We start from the raw sequence: 17,514 nt of genomic DNA on the forward strand, positions 1-17,514 counted from the left end.
GTCTTGCATTCTGAGAAATAAGGAAGAACAGTGTCCAGCCTACCCATTTGCATCACACCTATTTTCTCCCCTCTCCCTAAGCTTGTTTTGCCAAAGACTGTAACACACATCATCTGGGTTCACAAAGCAGAGAACTACAGAAATAATAATTCAGATGTTGTACGTAAATTACCTTGAATGTGGCAAATGCATCCGAAGCAATGTCAAATGTTGACATTTCCACGTATCTGAAGAAATCATAGAACTGTTCTGACCACAAGATTATTTTAGCAAGTGGCTCATGCCTGATGCATTCTCTAAGCATTATTCCACAATTTAGAGCAATTTCTGGAGATTCGTACCTTTTTAAAACAAACAAACAAAAAATCACAAAATCACAACCAAAAGAGTCTTTATAAATACTTTCACAAGTTAGCACTGCAACACCACATTGCTAATTGCAGTTTTCAGTTCTACCAAGTAAACAAAAATTCAAAAAGCTAGGAGATACTTATTTCTACATTAAACTCCACTTTTAAATACTTCTATAAAATTTTACTGAAATTGTTGCCAGTTAAATGCCAAATAGCCAATACAAATTACTTTCACAAACTGAGGAACAAGACCAAATAAAAGTGTTGTTTTTTTTTTTATTCTCAAAATCAGTTTTCTTTTTCATATTGGTGGGATTGCAGACATCTGGAAAAACAGTAAGTGATTTCTGTCTTGAAAGCTGTTTGCTTAAACATGACAGCAATTTACATAAAACTATCCATGATATGGGTATGAAGGGTTAATAATATTGGACAAATTCATATCTCCTCTTTCATTATACCATTTTTCAAGCATCACCAGCTGCTCTACACATCACGGGCATCAAGCCTGTAATGCTGACAACAGTGTCCTCTGATTGTAAGGCCAATATTCAACACCTTCTCTGCTCCTGAGTCTAGTGAAGTACCTGAACCTTCTTACAAGAGACCTCTGGAACATGTCCATCACTGATTTAATGGAAGTGACGAAGCCACCCCTGATGGCTTCATTTAGAAATTGTTGCTACACTTCCTTGGCAGGCTTTCTTGCTCAAATGCTACACGGTTCTCTCAGCTGATTTTAGCATACACCAACAGCAGCTGTCAAAATCTCACAACAGTGTATTTAAGACACGTTCGATAGAAATACACCTTTGTACTTGCTACTAGCTCCTTGTTTTCCTAAGCAAGCTAATAGTAGGGCCCTGGAGGAAGATGGAACTGCCCTTCCAAAGCAAGAACTTATCTCAGCATGTTGCAATGTAAGTTACACCAGTCTACAGAAAAGTTACGTTTGTTGTTACCTACCTGCTTCTGGAGCAGTCAAAGCCTCTTATATACCTTCCTGCCTCCCACCTATAGAATCCTTCATCCTATAGCACTGGAACCTAATTTAAATTCACCAGAATAATTCAGGAGCAAAGTATCATTGTGCATACTAAGCATTAACTATATTACTATACAAAAACATTTTCTTATGAATTACTTTTCAGGTTTAATCCTGCAATACTTTCCCATTTAACCTGTCATGGAGATTTGAAGCCTACTGAACTTTTTGCAACTCACCCCATAGTTTAAATTTACATAAATTTGACTCAGTGGGATACCATATGTAACATTTACATCACTAAAGCTAACTAAATGCCCATTTCAAACATCCTGACTTATGAATATGTGTTTCAACAATCCCTGTCAGAACAATGCTCTTTGAAGAGTGACAACACGGACTAAAAATTAGGATAAATATGTTACAGCCCTCATTCAGTCACATATCAATGACAACATGCCGAGAAAGTAGTTTCATCCCTCTGCATCTCAAACATCTTTGCCTACTTTTGAAAATTATTTTGAAGAAGTACTGAATCACTATTTTCTTTTGTGTTATGCCAAAATTAACAATCCTTTTGTCCCTCTAACATGTAAATCTCGCTTCTCCCCAAAATCAGGGCGGTAATGCGCGGGGGGTGGGGCGGAACCCAACAAAGCATTTCTGGCAGATGAGTGTAGATCTTAAGACTCATATGAACTGAAGCAAATATTCCATACTGCTTCTGGTGTTAAACCTTTGGAGTCAGCATGAAACTAAACGACATAAAACTCCCACTTTCTCCACAGAGAAAGTGTCTTGTACAATCCGTTTTCCAGTGCCTTACACAAATGGTGAAGATTAGGTAAATGTAGAGATGTTACAATAATGCTAAATAACCTAATACACCATGTATGTGGCAGGTTAGTCAGCATCTCTAATGACTACTATGAACTAGGAGGAGGGAAAAGGAAAGATATAATAAAGCTTCCTGTTTAAAAGTTAAAAATATACTTCATTATCCTCACATCTCAATGCTACCAACATAACACAGGCAAGTATCTCACCAAGAAGTATGGCCTTTTCATACATCCTCTAGCAGTCCAGTAGGTGGAATAAGTACTCATCAACTGCAGCAAGGCTACACAGCAGCTTTAACACAAATTATAAAACTAGTACTTGAAATACCTGCATTTTTAAAATGGTTTATTAATGTTGAACTTTTCTATCCCAAAATAACATGTTGGAATTGCCATTTTCAGAACTTCCTTAATTAATGTTATTAGAAACATGAGCAATTCTTTTTAAATGGAGAGAGCATAATCTCCATCTTTTTAATCTTATTTTAACATGAAAATTTTAACACCACCTTTCTGCTTTCATGTTTGAGATCCGCAGCTCTACATGTGCAACCACATGCAATCACTATAGCATGATTTGCCAATATCCAGCACATCAGATAATACAAGAATAGAGGAACAAACAGCTGTCTGGCATGTACCATATGCCCCAAATCATTCTTTGTCTGCTCAAGTCTGAGTTGGTGCATTTGTGTCACTACAGGAACATAAATCACTATGAATAAAACGTCTAAGACCAAACCAAGAAGGAGGGGATAGGACAGCAAACTGGAAATGACAGTGGTTAAAGGAAAAAAAAACCCCAGCCTTTAACTCTTGGTGAATGAGTAAATTCACAAGGAAACAGTTTAAATAGGATCAAGTAGTATACTGAAAGGAAAACATCTGCACTACCCCAGTAAGAATATTTTAGGTTACTAACAGTTCTCAATTTTCAGTCATTTATCATGCAAAAAATATATTTTTGGTGTTTTATTACTTAAATTTTCCTTTACTTAGGGGAATTACAGGCCCCAAGACAAAAAAAAAAACCCAAACCACAAAACAAAAACACGCTGCTGCCGCCAGCCCCCCCCCCTCCCCCAAAAAGCATACTGCAAAGGAAGAAAAAACATTTTAGAACTCACTACTTCTCCATGAATTTAAAAACTTCTTACTTCATGTAAAAACATATTTATGCTTCACAGCGTACATACCCTTTTAATAGCATGAACAATATATTCTGTTGAGTGCAGATGTATTCAACTGTGGGGGTTCTTGTACCAATCTGCCTTCTGAGAATGTTGTTGAAAATCTGTGCAACATCTTTTTTGCCCTGTCAAAAACATCAGCAGTTAAACACATAACATTCAAGTCTACTAGGCAAGTTAACAATTAATCATCATCATCATCTCATGCATTTATACCATGTGAGTTCTGCAGTTCAGTCATCCTCTGTACTCTGACCTTAAACAGATCAAATATTCTGCTTCTTTATACCCATTTCAAATATACCAAAGCACTCAAAATATTACATCATATTGCAGCCAGATCACAGATAATTTACATTAAGAAGTAAAGCCAGTTGACGTTTCACCAGATACTTCTATGTAGCATCAATCTCCTGAGCTTGTTTTATACTTGTTTTTGCTAATAACATACCAGTTTTTAACTGTGCTCTTGCCTGAAAGTGTGTTTCTTCAATATTCCATTATCCTCTCCCCTTCTCTAGGAATACGTAATGCCACCATCAAGAGTGTGCAGAGCATTTCTGACTGCAGTGTTAAAATCCAACTTAAAACTGTAACTTATGAAAGTTAAATAAATAAATAAAAACTACAGAGAGCAATCATCCACTGACATAAAATGCAAGTTTCACATTTTTCAATGGACAAAAGTATAAGTAAGACCAGGATGCTGGAATTCAGCACAGATTATACACAAAAAAATGCACAAGGATAGCACCAGACAGTATTAAAGAAGCTGGGAATGTTCTCTTTGTTGAATATATATATATATATATATATATATCTCCTATTATTTCTTCTGTCAGACCATAGCTAAAGATGACAAATTGGTATGGACATCTAACAAAAAGCTGATTATAAAATACAAGCACTTTTCGTTGTCATCCACATGCACCATTTAAAAGCCAGATTTCTGCAATTAAATTTCCATTTTGGATTGCCATAAAGACAATTTCAGGACTATGTGCCATCAGACCTAATCCAGAAAAAGCTTAGGCAAACTTGTACTAAGCCTGGACTTGCAAACAAAGGCCTGTTAAGCAACTCCACCTGAAGGTTCCCTGAATGTTATACACAAAAACCATTATCTAGATAATGTTTCTTGACAATCTCTAGCTGTACTATAAATGCCCTGAGTAGTACCAGCAAGCTTTTGAGTAAAATGCAGTGCATGTTTAATTAGCAAGAATTTTAAAAACAACAGCAATTACTCAAAATTATTTCAGTTTTCTAATCAACATCAAGATGACAGCAAAAGAAAAAAATCAAATGTTTATAAAAATGTAGGACTCTACTTTTACAAATGGCATGTTTGTGAATTACCATGGACAGTTTTGTTAGAGCGTTGTTTTCAGGATATAAGAGTTTGTTTGTAAACGCTTGTTTTCTCAATTACAATTCCATTGAAAGCCAGCCCAAAGCAACACCAGAACTCTTTGTTCTGAAATGAGTAGAGCAGTGTTTCCAGAAATTCTTTACTCAAACTCCACATAATATAGTCATCAACTCTCATTCACTAACATTGCCAATTTTGCACTGGATCTCACAATTTGCTTTGGATTCACCAGCAAGAACAGCGTTTCCTTATTATGCACATAATTGAACTGATAGTGGTACACAGTAATACCAAGGCTAGTTATTGTTTGAAGGATGTATTACTACGTGATCTCATGGCCTAAGAAGAGCAAACAGACACTGAACCCTGTGCCAATAGTCACGACTGCAAGAGGTGAGAGGGAGATTGTGCTAGTATTGTCTTCCGAGCAGGATTCAGGCTCCCTTATGCAAAAGGCATTTTTGTTTTGGGGGTTTTTCTTAATTTCAAAAAATAAGAACAAAAAAACGCAGTTCCACAAGGGATACCATCTCTCCTACAGACACACTAGTGCAAATCAGCAGGGACGTAACTGGCAGATTAAGTAATAAGTGGATGGTTGTGCTGACTGCTTTACTTGGAAAGAAAGCTTCCAGATAAGGATATCATTTTAAACAGGCCTTTACATCCAGCAAGGTCTGGACAGTCAGACTGTTTCTTAGTTAAAACATTAAATTTGTAACTTTTCTGGTTTTTACCTTGTTACTTCTCTGGGGTTTTTTACCATACTGTTCAGATTCAAATACATTTGAGACAGTTTAAGAGTCAGTGTGAACAGTCCCTGTCTATTAATTAGCTGCCTATTCCTGCTCTACAAGGAAAGCTTCTTCAGGAATGACAGTGAAGTTCTTGACAAAAAGAGATGATGTTTACTTCATTGTTGAATGACCTCAAGCTGTGGTGCGCACCAGAAGGAAGAAATGCTAGACTCATCAAGCTTAAGAACCAACAGGAAATCAAGTTTGTATCTCCATCAGTAATGCAGAAATGGTTTCCAATGCAGTAAACCCCCAACCATAGGGATTTGGGGTATCAAAGCCAACATTTGATTGACTTTGTAACAGCTGGGAAGCTAGTGCAGGTTGGAGCACAGGTGTGTTGACATTAATTCCGGATAACAACAATAGCTGGACACTCTGCCAGATCCCATCCTTAAAAAGCAGATGTGGTCCAGCCTAGAAAGCGGCGTGAATGACTTGTTCTCTCTCAAGGGGGAAACCGTCATATCCTCGTATAACAAAGCAGCAGAAAGTCCACAAGCAGGAAACTACTCACAATCTTTTCAAGTCCCCTTAGAATAAAATGAATAGTTCTCCTTAATGAGACCAAGCCTGTACAAATTGTTATCATTCTTCATTACCAGGAGATAATGAAGGTTTCCTTCGCTAATAACTGGGCTGAGTAAAGCTGATAAGAATCTAGAGGTCAGCAGAATCCAGATGACATTTCATGATTTCCTTTCTTCAGCAATTAAAGGCCATCATATTTCAGCATTCCCTCTCAGCTTTCCCAGGTCTCCTTGCTTATTTAACAACCTGAATGTTTTATGCTTGGTATAAACACTTGTGTGGGTAGGGAAAAAAATACCACCGTATTACAATTAAACACAAATCAGAGGGAGTTATGGGGTTTGGCTCCTTTCCTAGACAACCACACGCTTCTTGTGGGGCCTCAGGGAAAACAGGTAAATCCAATTGTATTGCAATTTCTTATCACTAAATAGTGTGATTTTTCACTGTGGCACTGAGAAGCTAAATTATTCTATGTGATGTGATGACAAACACCAGATAGAGGTTTGTATAGAGATACATTTGAATAGAATAAGTATTGATATTTTGAAGCAATCAATAAAAACTTGGGTTTGTTGTTTTTTTAAAAAAACAGAAAAAAAGATGAGGAAAACAGAAAAAACGTTGCACCACTTTTTTCTAAAGGGAGGGAGAAATACTGGACCATTAATAAAACTAACAGCTTTAACTTAAATATTTAAAATTCTTCATAAATGTTACAATCATTCTCTTACTTTTCCAAGTAATTTAACAAGATGAAAATACAGACATGCCTTGTAGTATTATAGCTTGTGCTCACTACTGTATTACTACTAAGAGATTAACCCTTCCGTGTATACAACAATTATGAATTATTCTATAATTTTAACAGAACTGTATCATCAGGACTAGGGTTTATCTACTTCAATTTTGTGTGGTTTATGCACCTAAATTCATAGATTTCATATTCTATATTTGCTTAATTTTCTAGGTAGTTTGGAACAATGAGTTCTCTTTCTAATGGTTTTGTCCCAGCCAGAAAAGAAAGCTGAAGATAGAAAAATGTCTTAACTAATTAAAGCGCCAGGAATTCAGATGTGTTTATTTTAACATATACAATATAAGAAATGTCAAACTTCTTTTCTTACCTCAAAATCAATTAGCTGCAAGTCAGCTACTAGGGTACTAAGAAGACCACTGTTGTACAGCTCTTGAGCAAGCTGTGCTACAGCTTCTGTCTGTGGTTCTTTTTCATTTGTGCCATACAAGATTTCTTTCATGGCAACAAGGTTTTTTGAGACCTCCTCAGTGGCCTAAAGAAAATGGGAAAAGAATACAATTAGAGCACAATGTCATTTGTCTTTGTGACTGCACACTCTATTATTCCTAACATCTGCAAACTTCCATTAAGGGGGAAAAAGTTAATCCGGAAATGACAACCTGTTAAAAAAACAATAGATAATCTTTCTGCAAATAAGACTGTTAGATGTTATTAAAAAAAAAAAAGCAGAGGTAAGACACACACAATTTATTTGACAATTTACCAAAAGTAAAAATCGCTTCCTTTTACTGCCTTTAAACATCCCATTAAGAAATCCCCTAAAGAATAGGAATGGGATGAAAAGAACCCAATAAAATTTTCATTCTGTAAAAGAGGTACACACGATCAGATTGGAAAACATAACAAGGAGACACAAGCCTGTCTCTAGTGAACTGCTCAGAGACCAGATGTATCCCTTCTACAGATTCTGCACTCATCAGGTTTTGTCAAATGCTAGGCTCCCATTCCCATCAGTGGGGATGAAATTTTTTCCTCTCCAACTAACAAAACCTCAAAGAGAACCTCCTCTAATTTTCAGGTTATCTCAGTATACAAGACCAAACTGGCAAACAGACCCAGAAAGAGGGGCACTCAAAAGAACACGGCAATACAGGAGACAATTAAAAGTCTAAGATGCTTCCTACTTGAAGTCCATCTTACAGAAGACAGACAGGTCTGACCTCTCACTTAGGGAAGCCAACATAAGGAATTCCTAAATTGCCATGATGGGCTGGAGCAGCATTTAGCAGTGGAAGCAGAGTTATCTTATGAGTAAAACTAAACACAAAAAAAAAAAAACCAACACAAAACCACCCCAAATAAAACAAACAAAAATCAACAAGAACACTTTTAAACACCCACCTCTGAATCTTAAAACACAGTTATCTTGGAGAAAAAAGAACTACTCCTTTCAACATATATGTTTACATAGCTTGGGGGCAAAATGCTGAAAATTATCATCATAAATAGCTGGTTTAATTATACTGTACTAGTTCTTCACATGTCTAAAAAGTATGAATAATTTGTAAGTGCACTAATTTTTAGTAATTAGATGAACCTGCCAACAAGGTATGCATACACTTTAATGTAAAGTACTTATGATTGGTAGCACATGGAAAATTAATGAAGTGGATAAATGATCCCTTTCTGGATATTGCCTGTCTTATACAGGGTATGTAAAAAGATTTCTCATTTGTGCATTATATCTAGAGAGGCTTAAGATCAGCATGAACCATGCACTATTCAAGCCAAAGCCATTCCAGCTTTGCTAGTTATGCAAGTTAAGGATTCCATGACCTTTAAGGAGGCTCCATATCATTTTTAGCTCCTCCACAACTTTCCACTGCCTGCTGCCTCCCTCTTCTTGCTAACTGCAGTTCCTAGTCCCAGTTGTCTCCTCCTCAACTGAAATTCCAAAGGATTTTCTGTGCACTGTTAGTTAGACACCAAGAAGCAGGTGTTTGGTAAGACTCCTTAGATTCATGACAGCTCCTGAAGACGTAGTGTGAGAAAGCCAGCTCACCATATTGTATTAGTAATATGCCACACAACTGTTCTATTTCTTTAAAATTCAGAAGAAGAATCTCTTTACTAGGAAAGGAACAGGAACATCTGTCAAACATGGAGATATGAAGAGATGCCTTTGATGCATGGCTACCAAGAAAAGAGGAAGCAGTAATAAAAATTCTATTGCAGTTTGTCCCTGCACACTAATTTAGAAAGCAAGAGGAAAGAGGAAGAAAGGCAGAGGTTCAAACAGCTACCTATTTCAAGTAAGACAGTGGCAATACTGAGGGCATGCCTGCAATTGAAAAGAATGCCAGTGGAGAATTTTTCATTTCATTTCAAAACCCCAGAAAATAGAACAAGCCTCCCAAAACTTTAATAATCACACTTGAAGGCTCTCCATCACCACCATCCCAAGAAAGACGCTAGTAATGGAAATGCTTACAAACCAGGCAGAAAAAATAGTCTTTCCAAGCATCAAGTGCCTTTTAAAAAAAAAAAAAAAAAAGAGCGCCTTTTGGCCTAACATGAACATACAACTCAGTAACTTCAAGAGGAGACACCACCAGGACTTAAATTTATTTCTCATGCTCTTGACAACTGTCAAGACCATCTAAATGTGCTTCACTTGAACTTGGGATGACATACAGCTTTAGTGGGAAATAATGGTTAGAGACAGAAGCAGAGAACAGCTTAGGTTGGAAGGTACCTCAGGAGGTCATCAGGGTGCAAGCACCTGCTGAAGGCAGGGCCAACCTCAAAGTTGTATCAGGTCGATCATGCTCACAGCCATCCATGCTCTGAACAGCTCCATGGATGGACACTCCACAACCTCTCTAGGCAACCTGTACGAATGTCTGACCACCTCCACCATGAAACAAGACTTCCTTATATCACTTCAACTTAGGCCAAACTATCTCTGGATACAGACTACAGAAATATGAGGTCCTCTGAAAGTATTATATCAATAACTCAGGTCTTTTGATGCACTACAATTCCATAAAACATGACAATTCTGTACTCCCACCTCTTCTACTCTAAACCTCAAAAGGACTAGAAGAAAACTCTTACAATCTTGTTCTAGAATCTCTCTACTCTTCTATGTTCCATGAACTCCTGAACATATTCCAAATACGTGATGTGCAGAGCTATTTTTTGCCATTTCAGATGCAGAATGGAATTTAGATAGCTACACTGAAAAACATAATGCTACATTAAATATCAATGTTAAAAGCTAAATGAAAAACTAGTAAAAAAATTCAAGACAAGAGAAGGCTGGCTAGCATTCCTTGCAAGATTTCCTAAGATACTGAGATCTAAATAATTACCTAATAAGCTGCTATCTTTTAACAGGGGGGAAAAAAAAAAAATCTCTAGAGAAAAATCAAAATGCACAATGAAGTTCATCCAAAAGCCCACGATCAGAAGTCAATTAAAACAATCAGACAGACACCATATATATATATATTCTAATACAATATATAAGCAGGGTATATTTTATATATACAGTATATATATACACAGAATATATATTATAGATCCTACATATTACAGTCTATAAATAAATATATATTTTATATACTAAGATTATATGTTATATATTTATATATACTACAATTTTTATATATATATTCTCAACACTGAGAAGGAGCAACCATGGAGAAATCAGAGTTCTAGAGAAAAATTCTGAGACAAGTCACATTTGAAATTCAATGGTGCCAGACAATCAATACCATTTGAGGACAAGTCAAACTATAAAAGTAAAATGTAAAGTAAGGAAAACAAAGAAAGCACTTATTTCTCTATTTTGATCAAAGACAGGAAGATATTATTTAAAAATAAAGACACCATGAAGTCACATGTATGACTGTCACACCAGAATAGCTGCATGTCTTTATAGCTATGAACCATTATGATTTATTCCACTCTCTAGGGTATTTCACTGATATTTCCAAAATTTATTATTTCCTTAAATGCTAAGCAGTGCAAATACCAAATACTTAATTTAGACTTGCACAGCTGGAGTATTTGAGTTTTATGAAGCAACACTTGTCTTTACTTAGAGGAACAGTAGAGAAAGATAAAAAACACATTGTCAGTCCTGCAGTATTTAAGATAAGCTCAGCAGGCTCCAGGTCTATGGCTAGGGGTTCTATCCACATCAATAACACAGTTAAACGAATTGCACTATTAATGAAAATATCCATCAAAAAGGTAAACTTAGCTATTGTTTTGAGACTGTACTTGGTGAATATTTTTACTAGTCTAGAGCAGTATCTATCATAAGTAACAAACACCATTTTAATAATTCTATTTAAATTGATTGGATTTCAAAACACAAAAACATACAATTCTGTAAATGTATGATTATCTACATCAGTGCCAACAGTTAATTTTAAAGGCCAAAAATTATTACATTATTTTTCAGCAGACATTTAGCAAGAAGATATCATTAAAGAGCTAAGTTCAATTAGAACAGAAGCATGTCTTCTCACCCATTACTTCCAGTAGCCCCATCTTTACCCTTCGAATAACAGCCCCATACCGTAGGCAAGGCAGATTACTTAACCTTAAGCCTTCTTTCAACCACGAATTAACTGTACACACGTGCATAACAAATTTTAAATTTTACTGCTTTGTAAATGACAGCCTTAACTCACTGAATAAAATCTGATCGGTGGCAACATGACACAATATTGCATTAGGACACTTGAATCAAAATAGCATATTGCATTGTCCCATACATATAGTATACTGTCCATTGCATTGAGCTGGTAACTTAAAAGAAGAGAGACCAGCCATATCTGCAGTAGTCAACCCATATGGGTTAACAACATGGCTGAAACATCAGAAAGCCAAAACTGGAGCTGTTATGAGCAGGTTAACCCAAGGTCAGAGGGTAGGGAAGAACAAGTTTATTACATGAGTAAATATTTACCTTCACGACAGTAAACGTGTGCCACAAACCAAGTGAACTGGTAGTATAAAAATAAATGCTGATGTCAGCCAAAGAGGAGGAAGAGATGTGAATAAAAGCCTAACTAATGGGCTAGCTCAAGGGTAGGCCCCATTTATATGAAAAGAGTTTTCCTTCCCTTTAGCCCCTCTTTCTGAAAAAACACATGTAATGGAAAGCTAACAGCATATGTGAGGAACACGTTTTCAGTTATTAAGCAGTTGACATTTCAAGTTTCCCTTCCAAAATACTAACAGACAGCAAGCTATTGCCTCTATCCTAAGTACAACACTGCAGCCAACAAGCACCCAGAGCCACAGTACACAAGACAGATTGTCAGCAGCAAGACACAGCCCAGCTTTTACAGACACTTCAGACCTCAGTTCCTAAGCAGGTACCACAAACTCAAAGAACATTTCAAAATGACCTGGAGAATTCCCTGGTTAATTTTTCTCCAGTATTCACAGAGCTCAAAAAAAGGTAGATTAAATAGAATTCACTTTTTGAATTTCAGGTTTTTATTTATAAAACAAATTTTCCAGTATTACAGGGCAGAATATTTCATAATTGAACAAGATGTATCACGACCACTCCTGTGCATGAATAAATGCATGCATAAATGAAGCACAAACTGGGGGACGGATGGGACTGTATTTTATACAAGTCTAATCATTAATAAAAAGAAGTGCTAAAAAAAAAAAAACAAAAAAAACCAACCCTAGCATTCTTCTCCCCTTTTCCTAAAGGGTAATAATTTTTGTCTTTTACATGCATTGAGTTTTTCTTTTTCTGTTCCACTACTAGCCACAGAACTCACCTTTTCATCAGCACAGAATTCTTCTCTAAAGGAAGGCTAGAAAGTTACACTGCAGAAAGGATCATAATAATGAAAGGCATAGCGAAAGACAAAAAGATGCCTGAATGTTGAGATATGGGCATGTAGAAATTTTTCTTCTTTTTTAATAATGGCTACTGCTCAGACTCTTGCTGTCTTTTAACTGCAAAGTTACTCCAGTCATTTCTATAGACTGGATAGGAAAAGGGCACAGATTTAGGGTGTTCAATCAGAGCTGTACCCTCAAAGATGCGACGCCAGGTCTGTAAGATATTGAAGAACTTTATCAAACCAGCAAATAATTTGAGAATCTGAGATAAACTGCCACAACCACAGTCACCTTCATGGAAGTCTTGGTTTGCCAATGAAACAACTATTTCCTGAAGAATCTCTGTATGCAGATGTGGACACCGGTGTTGTGAATGTTCAGATTCATCAACTGGTATCCTTTGTGAACAACCAGGATGACAGAGGCCAGTGCTACCATAGCCAGCTCAGGCTTGTGAATGTCAGTATTTAACCCTCTTCATTTTTAACCTAAGGAACATGGGTTGGCTTCTTTTCTCCTTCAGTCAGAATGTGTTGCTTCCTATATGACACACAAGAAACAATTCTACAGGCTTAGCATATTATTTCTTGTCAAAGCAGCAGCCTCACATAGATGAGGTCTTTAAAGAAGGTGGAGGTATGGTATTAAAGGCCAGTAAGAAGCAAATGGTACATAACAATCTTCAGCTACAGCATCTAGAACACAGGCATGTGATACAGCATACAGCTATGCACAGTGGAATGAAGCTGGTCTGTTTCCCACTAAAGGTCTAAGCAAAAAGAAAGAGATGACACAAAAGAGCACAGATTTTAAGATCAATCCACACCTCCAGGATTAATAATGAGGCTGACATGAAGGAGGCAGTGCCATGTCTCATCACAGACTCTTCAGAATGCGCCTACTCCTCCTCTCCTGACAGATGTTTTTATTAGAGATAGAAGAAAAGCAGCAGCAAATGAAAATCCTCCCAGCCTCCATACAGGCCTGCATAACAGGCCATAACATTTTTCTCTCCAGCAAGAGAGCAAAAGCATCAGGGAAAAATACTATGGTACACTGCAAAAGACCTGGAACATACTGCATGCTGGCACTGGGTTAGAAAATGCTCATTTTAAAGAATATCAGGATAATGATGACAATTCAGTCAAGATCCAGATTCTCCTGCACTTAAAGTAGTAGTGCCAAATCTAGGTGAAACTGGATGCAGAGAGGCTGGCCACACTCTACTTAAAAATACTGGTGAACATGAAAAAGATTGTGACTAACTCCTACATGCGACTCTGTAAGGACGCCAAAAATGGCACAGAACAGTTAAATGATGCTGGGAATGGATCCAAGGAGGATATCATAGCCTGCTTCAAAAGCTGGTAGATTCAAGAGGGAGATGTTTTGCTTGCTTGGTTTTTTTGGTTTGTTTTTGGGGGTGGTTTTTTGAAGTATTGAAATCTATGCCCTTGTGCTGAGTTTATCAGGAAAAACTTCATCTAAACAGTAAATATCCCTGCCATATGAGTTACTAGATGGGATGCAGCTGAACACAGACTGAACTTTTAGTATAGCTATCAAGACTACCAGTCAATAAGTAAATGACTGTTGACAGGTACAGATCCTGAAGTAGCAAACCATCCCATCTAAAGGGAACTGCACCAGCACAGTAACTTTTCACCACATCTTCCTGTGGGCTGAAGAAAAGGCAAGGAAAGGTAAAAGTATATCCTCTGACTGACATCCGCAGAGACACAAGTTTATTGGTTTCAGTAACAGTCTGCTCTGTGAACATTTGCATGGACAAGCACAGACAGAACTACTGTACAGCAGTAAAGCCACTATGGTGGACACAAGCACCAGAACACGGTGTGGCTGTGAGCTGCTTATTAAAGAATGCAATGACCTACAGTTCCAAACCAAATTATTTTAAGTACCACATCAGCTGCCAGTGGCATAAAAATGCCAAGCCAAGCAACATGAAACACACCTGTTCAAAGGTACATAGTAACTTACCCTTTATCAGAGTATAAAACCTCAAAATAATTCCTAATTGATTCAGTTTCAACAGCTGTAAATTTCTTCCCCCCCCCCCTTTCAATTACTCTTTAGCAATTAGAAAGTCCCAACTGTACCTTTTCTGCCTTTTTGTCAGAGATATCTTGCTTTTCTAGAACTGCCATACTTTCCTTCAGGTTCTTCACTATGTCTGCAGGAGACTTGTGGGACTTGCCAAAGGGGAATGGCATGATTGCGAGCCACAGGGTCTTCCTTCTACAGCTCCTGCTTCACCTGGAAAAAGAGGAGAAAAAATAGCACGTCAAAAATAGAAACATGAGGCCAGTATAACAACACACATGAAGATCAAGAGAGAGTAGCAAAGGTATTCATACGTGGAATAACCATCCTTGACAGTTGAACTAAAGTGTGCCATGACAAACTTAAATGCTTGCATTTCTAATTCTTTTAAAACACAAGATACAGAATCTAAGAATTCACATTAAGATCATCATCTTATGCTATGGAAACAAATTAAAGAGTACATTAATTATATCCAAAGCCACATACTGTACAAATGCCACATATGGGCAAGACTAATAAGAATAAATTATTCCAATTAATGCTGTCAAGCAAAATGCCTTTTTACATTAGGTGTTTGACACACAAGTCATCATGTCTCACTGGCTCTGCAACGACTGTGCAGGTACATGCTTTTACCCATATTCATTCCATTACAAATGCAAAGGAGACCGCAAAGCCTGTGCCTTAGTGCAGCAGCAATAAGCACAACGCAGATGAAGCTACAGATGGCAGTTTATTCCTATGTCAAACCACTTGGTATGTCCTGGCTTTTTCGTATCAGTATTACTGTAACTTCACACTGAACTACAGTCTCACCCCCACTCATTTTAGGGGAAACAAAATTTGTCACCAATAACAAGGACATAAATAAGGAACATTAAACCCCAAACACTAGATATGTATCTTTTTCAAAAAGATGAAACTTGTCTTATGGGAGCAATTTTCCTTTCCTAAAAATATTTGGCTCTTGAATCCAAATACATTCATTCTTCTGTGTATTTACACACATTTGCTTTTACACACACACACATATTCACTTCTGTATACAAAATAGAAAAGTATTACTAGCATAAATGAACATAAAAAAAGCTTTTGTTACTAAACACATACACTCCTAATTAAACAATAATAAAAATGTCTTACAAGTGAATTCCATAAAGCATACTTCTACATACTCGTACTTCATACTTCTACAACTCTAATCTAGACAGAAAAGGAAATCCTGCATTAAAAATGCTGGCAGTGCTACTTCTGCTAGACACAAAAGACAGCTGAAGCTGACAGAGCAGAGATTACACTGTCATTACAAAGAAGGGATATTACCCTGAAAGTTAGTAATTTCCATCTCCACACAATGTCCGTGAAGTTATTAACAAGTTAGCTATAACCAGTACATGTTAAAGTTTATTATGCACTTTGATCCTTGATTAAAATACCAGTTCATTCACCATGTACTCCAAAATGTTAATCCTGATCTTAATTCAATCAAGTTTTGATCAAGGATTAAAAATACCAATTTGATGCTGGTTTTGAGTTATTTTGATTTTTAACACAAACAAGTTGGGTTGGCCTAAGGGCAACAATTTAAAGGTGAAGAACAGAAGTACTCAGATCTTTAGCCAAGAAAATTTCCATAAATAGGTATTTCGGGTAACCAGCTACAGAGGTGATACTTTCACTGTTCCATGCCTGCAACTGACCTAACACAGCTGATAGAAAGCATAAAGCAGGTAGTTTTTAATTAGATTACTTTCAGATAACAGTATCAGAATGAAGGTTGAAACAACACCTTCCACCAGCCATTTCCATTCTTTAACAGATCACAAGGACTTTCTGTTGCTTTTATTTTGTAGTATAATAATTGTCTCATTATAGTAATCTCTTGTTCATAATCTGCACAAAGAAGGGGTTGTAACACTGAAATTACGAGTGCAGGGCTAGTACCCTAAGAGATAAAAAAGTGTCCAGGTTATTCCTTAGACAAGAGAATTTTATGCCTCAACTTTGACACATGTAGTGGAACAGAAACCTACCCTTAAGAAAAGCATGACTACTCATTGTTATTTAACAAAAACATAATGGCATTTAAAACAATGTGTAATGAAGATTATGTATTTTCACACAGGATTTTTTTTTTTCTAGAAAGAGATAGGTGTGAAAATAAGTACAATTTCCCCACAACACAGATTACATACCTCAAGCATCACAGCACCATTTGAAATGTTCCCTTTATTCTCTCTCCCTTTGATTACTACTCCTGCCAAATTAAGATGAGCCCTGAAAACAAAGCTGGATTCTTTCATGCTTGCATATCATCTCTGATAATAATAGTATCTAACAACTACTCAGCATATTCATTCTGGAAGATGGCTATGTCCATGTCCATGTAACAGAGCAGGATTGGCTCAGGAAGTTGCTAGTCTTAATTCCTTGTGTTATGTGATAGAACGGAATAAAATCCAGTAGGAATCAAAACAGTTTTTTGAGAGAATAAAAATACTATATGGAATCACAAAATGTGGTATTACAGCAATATACAAAGAAATCAAAACCAAGAAAATTATTCTGCACACTCATTTTCTGGATCCCAATTGTTAGTCCTAAACTAAAAGACTACATAGATAACATATAGAAATATAGAATGACAAACAATTGTCCTCATGGTATGCCCAATGTCTAGGTTTGCAGAACTTGATTTCCCTCCAGATAGTGCTCAATTTCTTCTTTAAATTAG

General features: G+C 36.7%; 1 protein-coding gene across 3 annotated transcripts in view; it reads right to left on the reverse strand.

Annotated features, from left to right (window-relative positions):
• Positions 1-17,514, reverse strand: part of CAB39 (calcium binding protein 39) — a 42,408-nt gene that overhangs the window by 5,636 nt on the left and 19,258 nt on the right. For all 3 annotated transcript variants that reach the window (XM_049802557.1, XM_049802558.1, XM_049802559.1), the window contains 4 exons: positions 14,834-14,990; positions 7,195-7,359; positions 3,374-3,492; positions 173-341 (listed from right to left, as the gene is read on the reverse strand). In XM_049802557.1, the coding sequence (XP_049658514.1) occupies positions 173-341; positions 3,374-3,492; positions 7,195-7,359; positions 14,834-14,947 (567 nt within the window). In that variant the 5' untranslated portion in view covers positions 14,948-14,990. The remainder of the gene's footprint in view (positions 1-172; positions 342-3,373; positions 3,493-7,194; positions 7,360-14,833; positions 14,991-17,514) is intronic.

Source organism: Accipiter gentilis, chromosome 6 (assembly GCF_929443795.1).
Source record: "Accipiter gentilis chromosome 6, bAccGen1.1, whole genome shotgun sequence".
Taxonomy (NCBI): Eukaryota; Metazoa; Chordata; class Aves; order Accipitriformes; family Accipitridae; genus Astur; species Astur gentilis.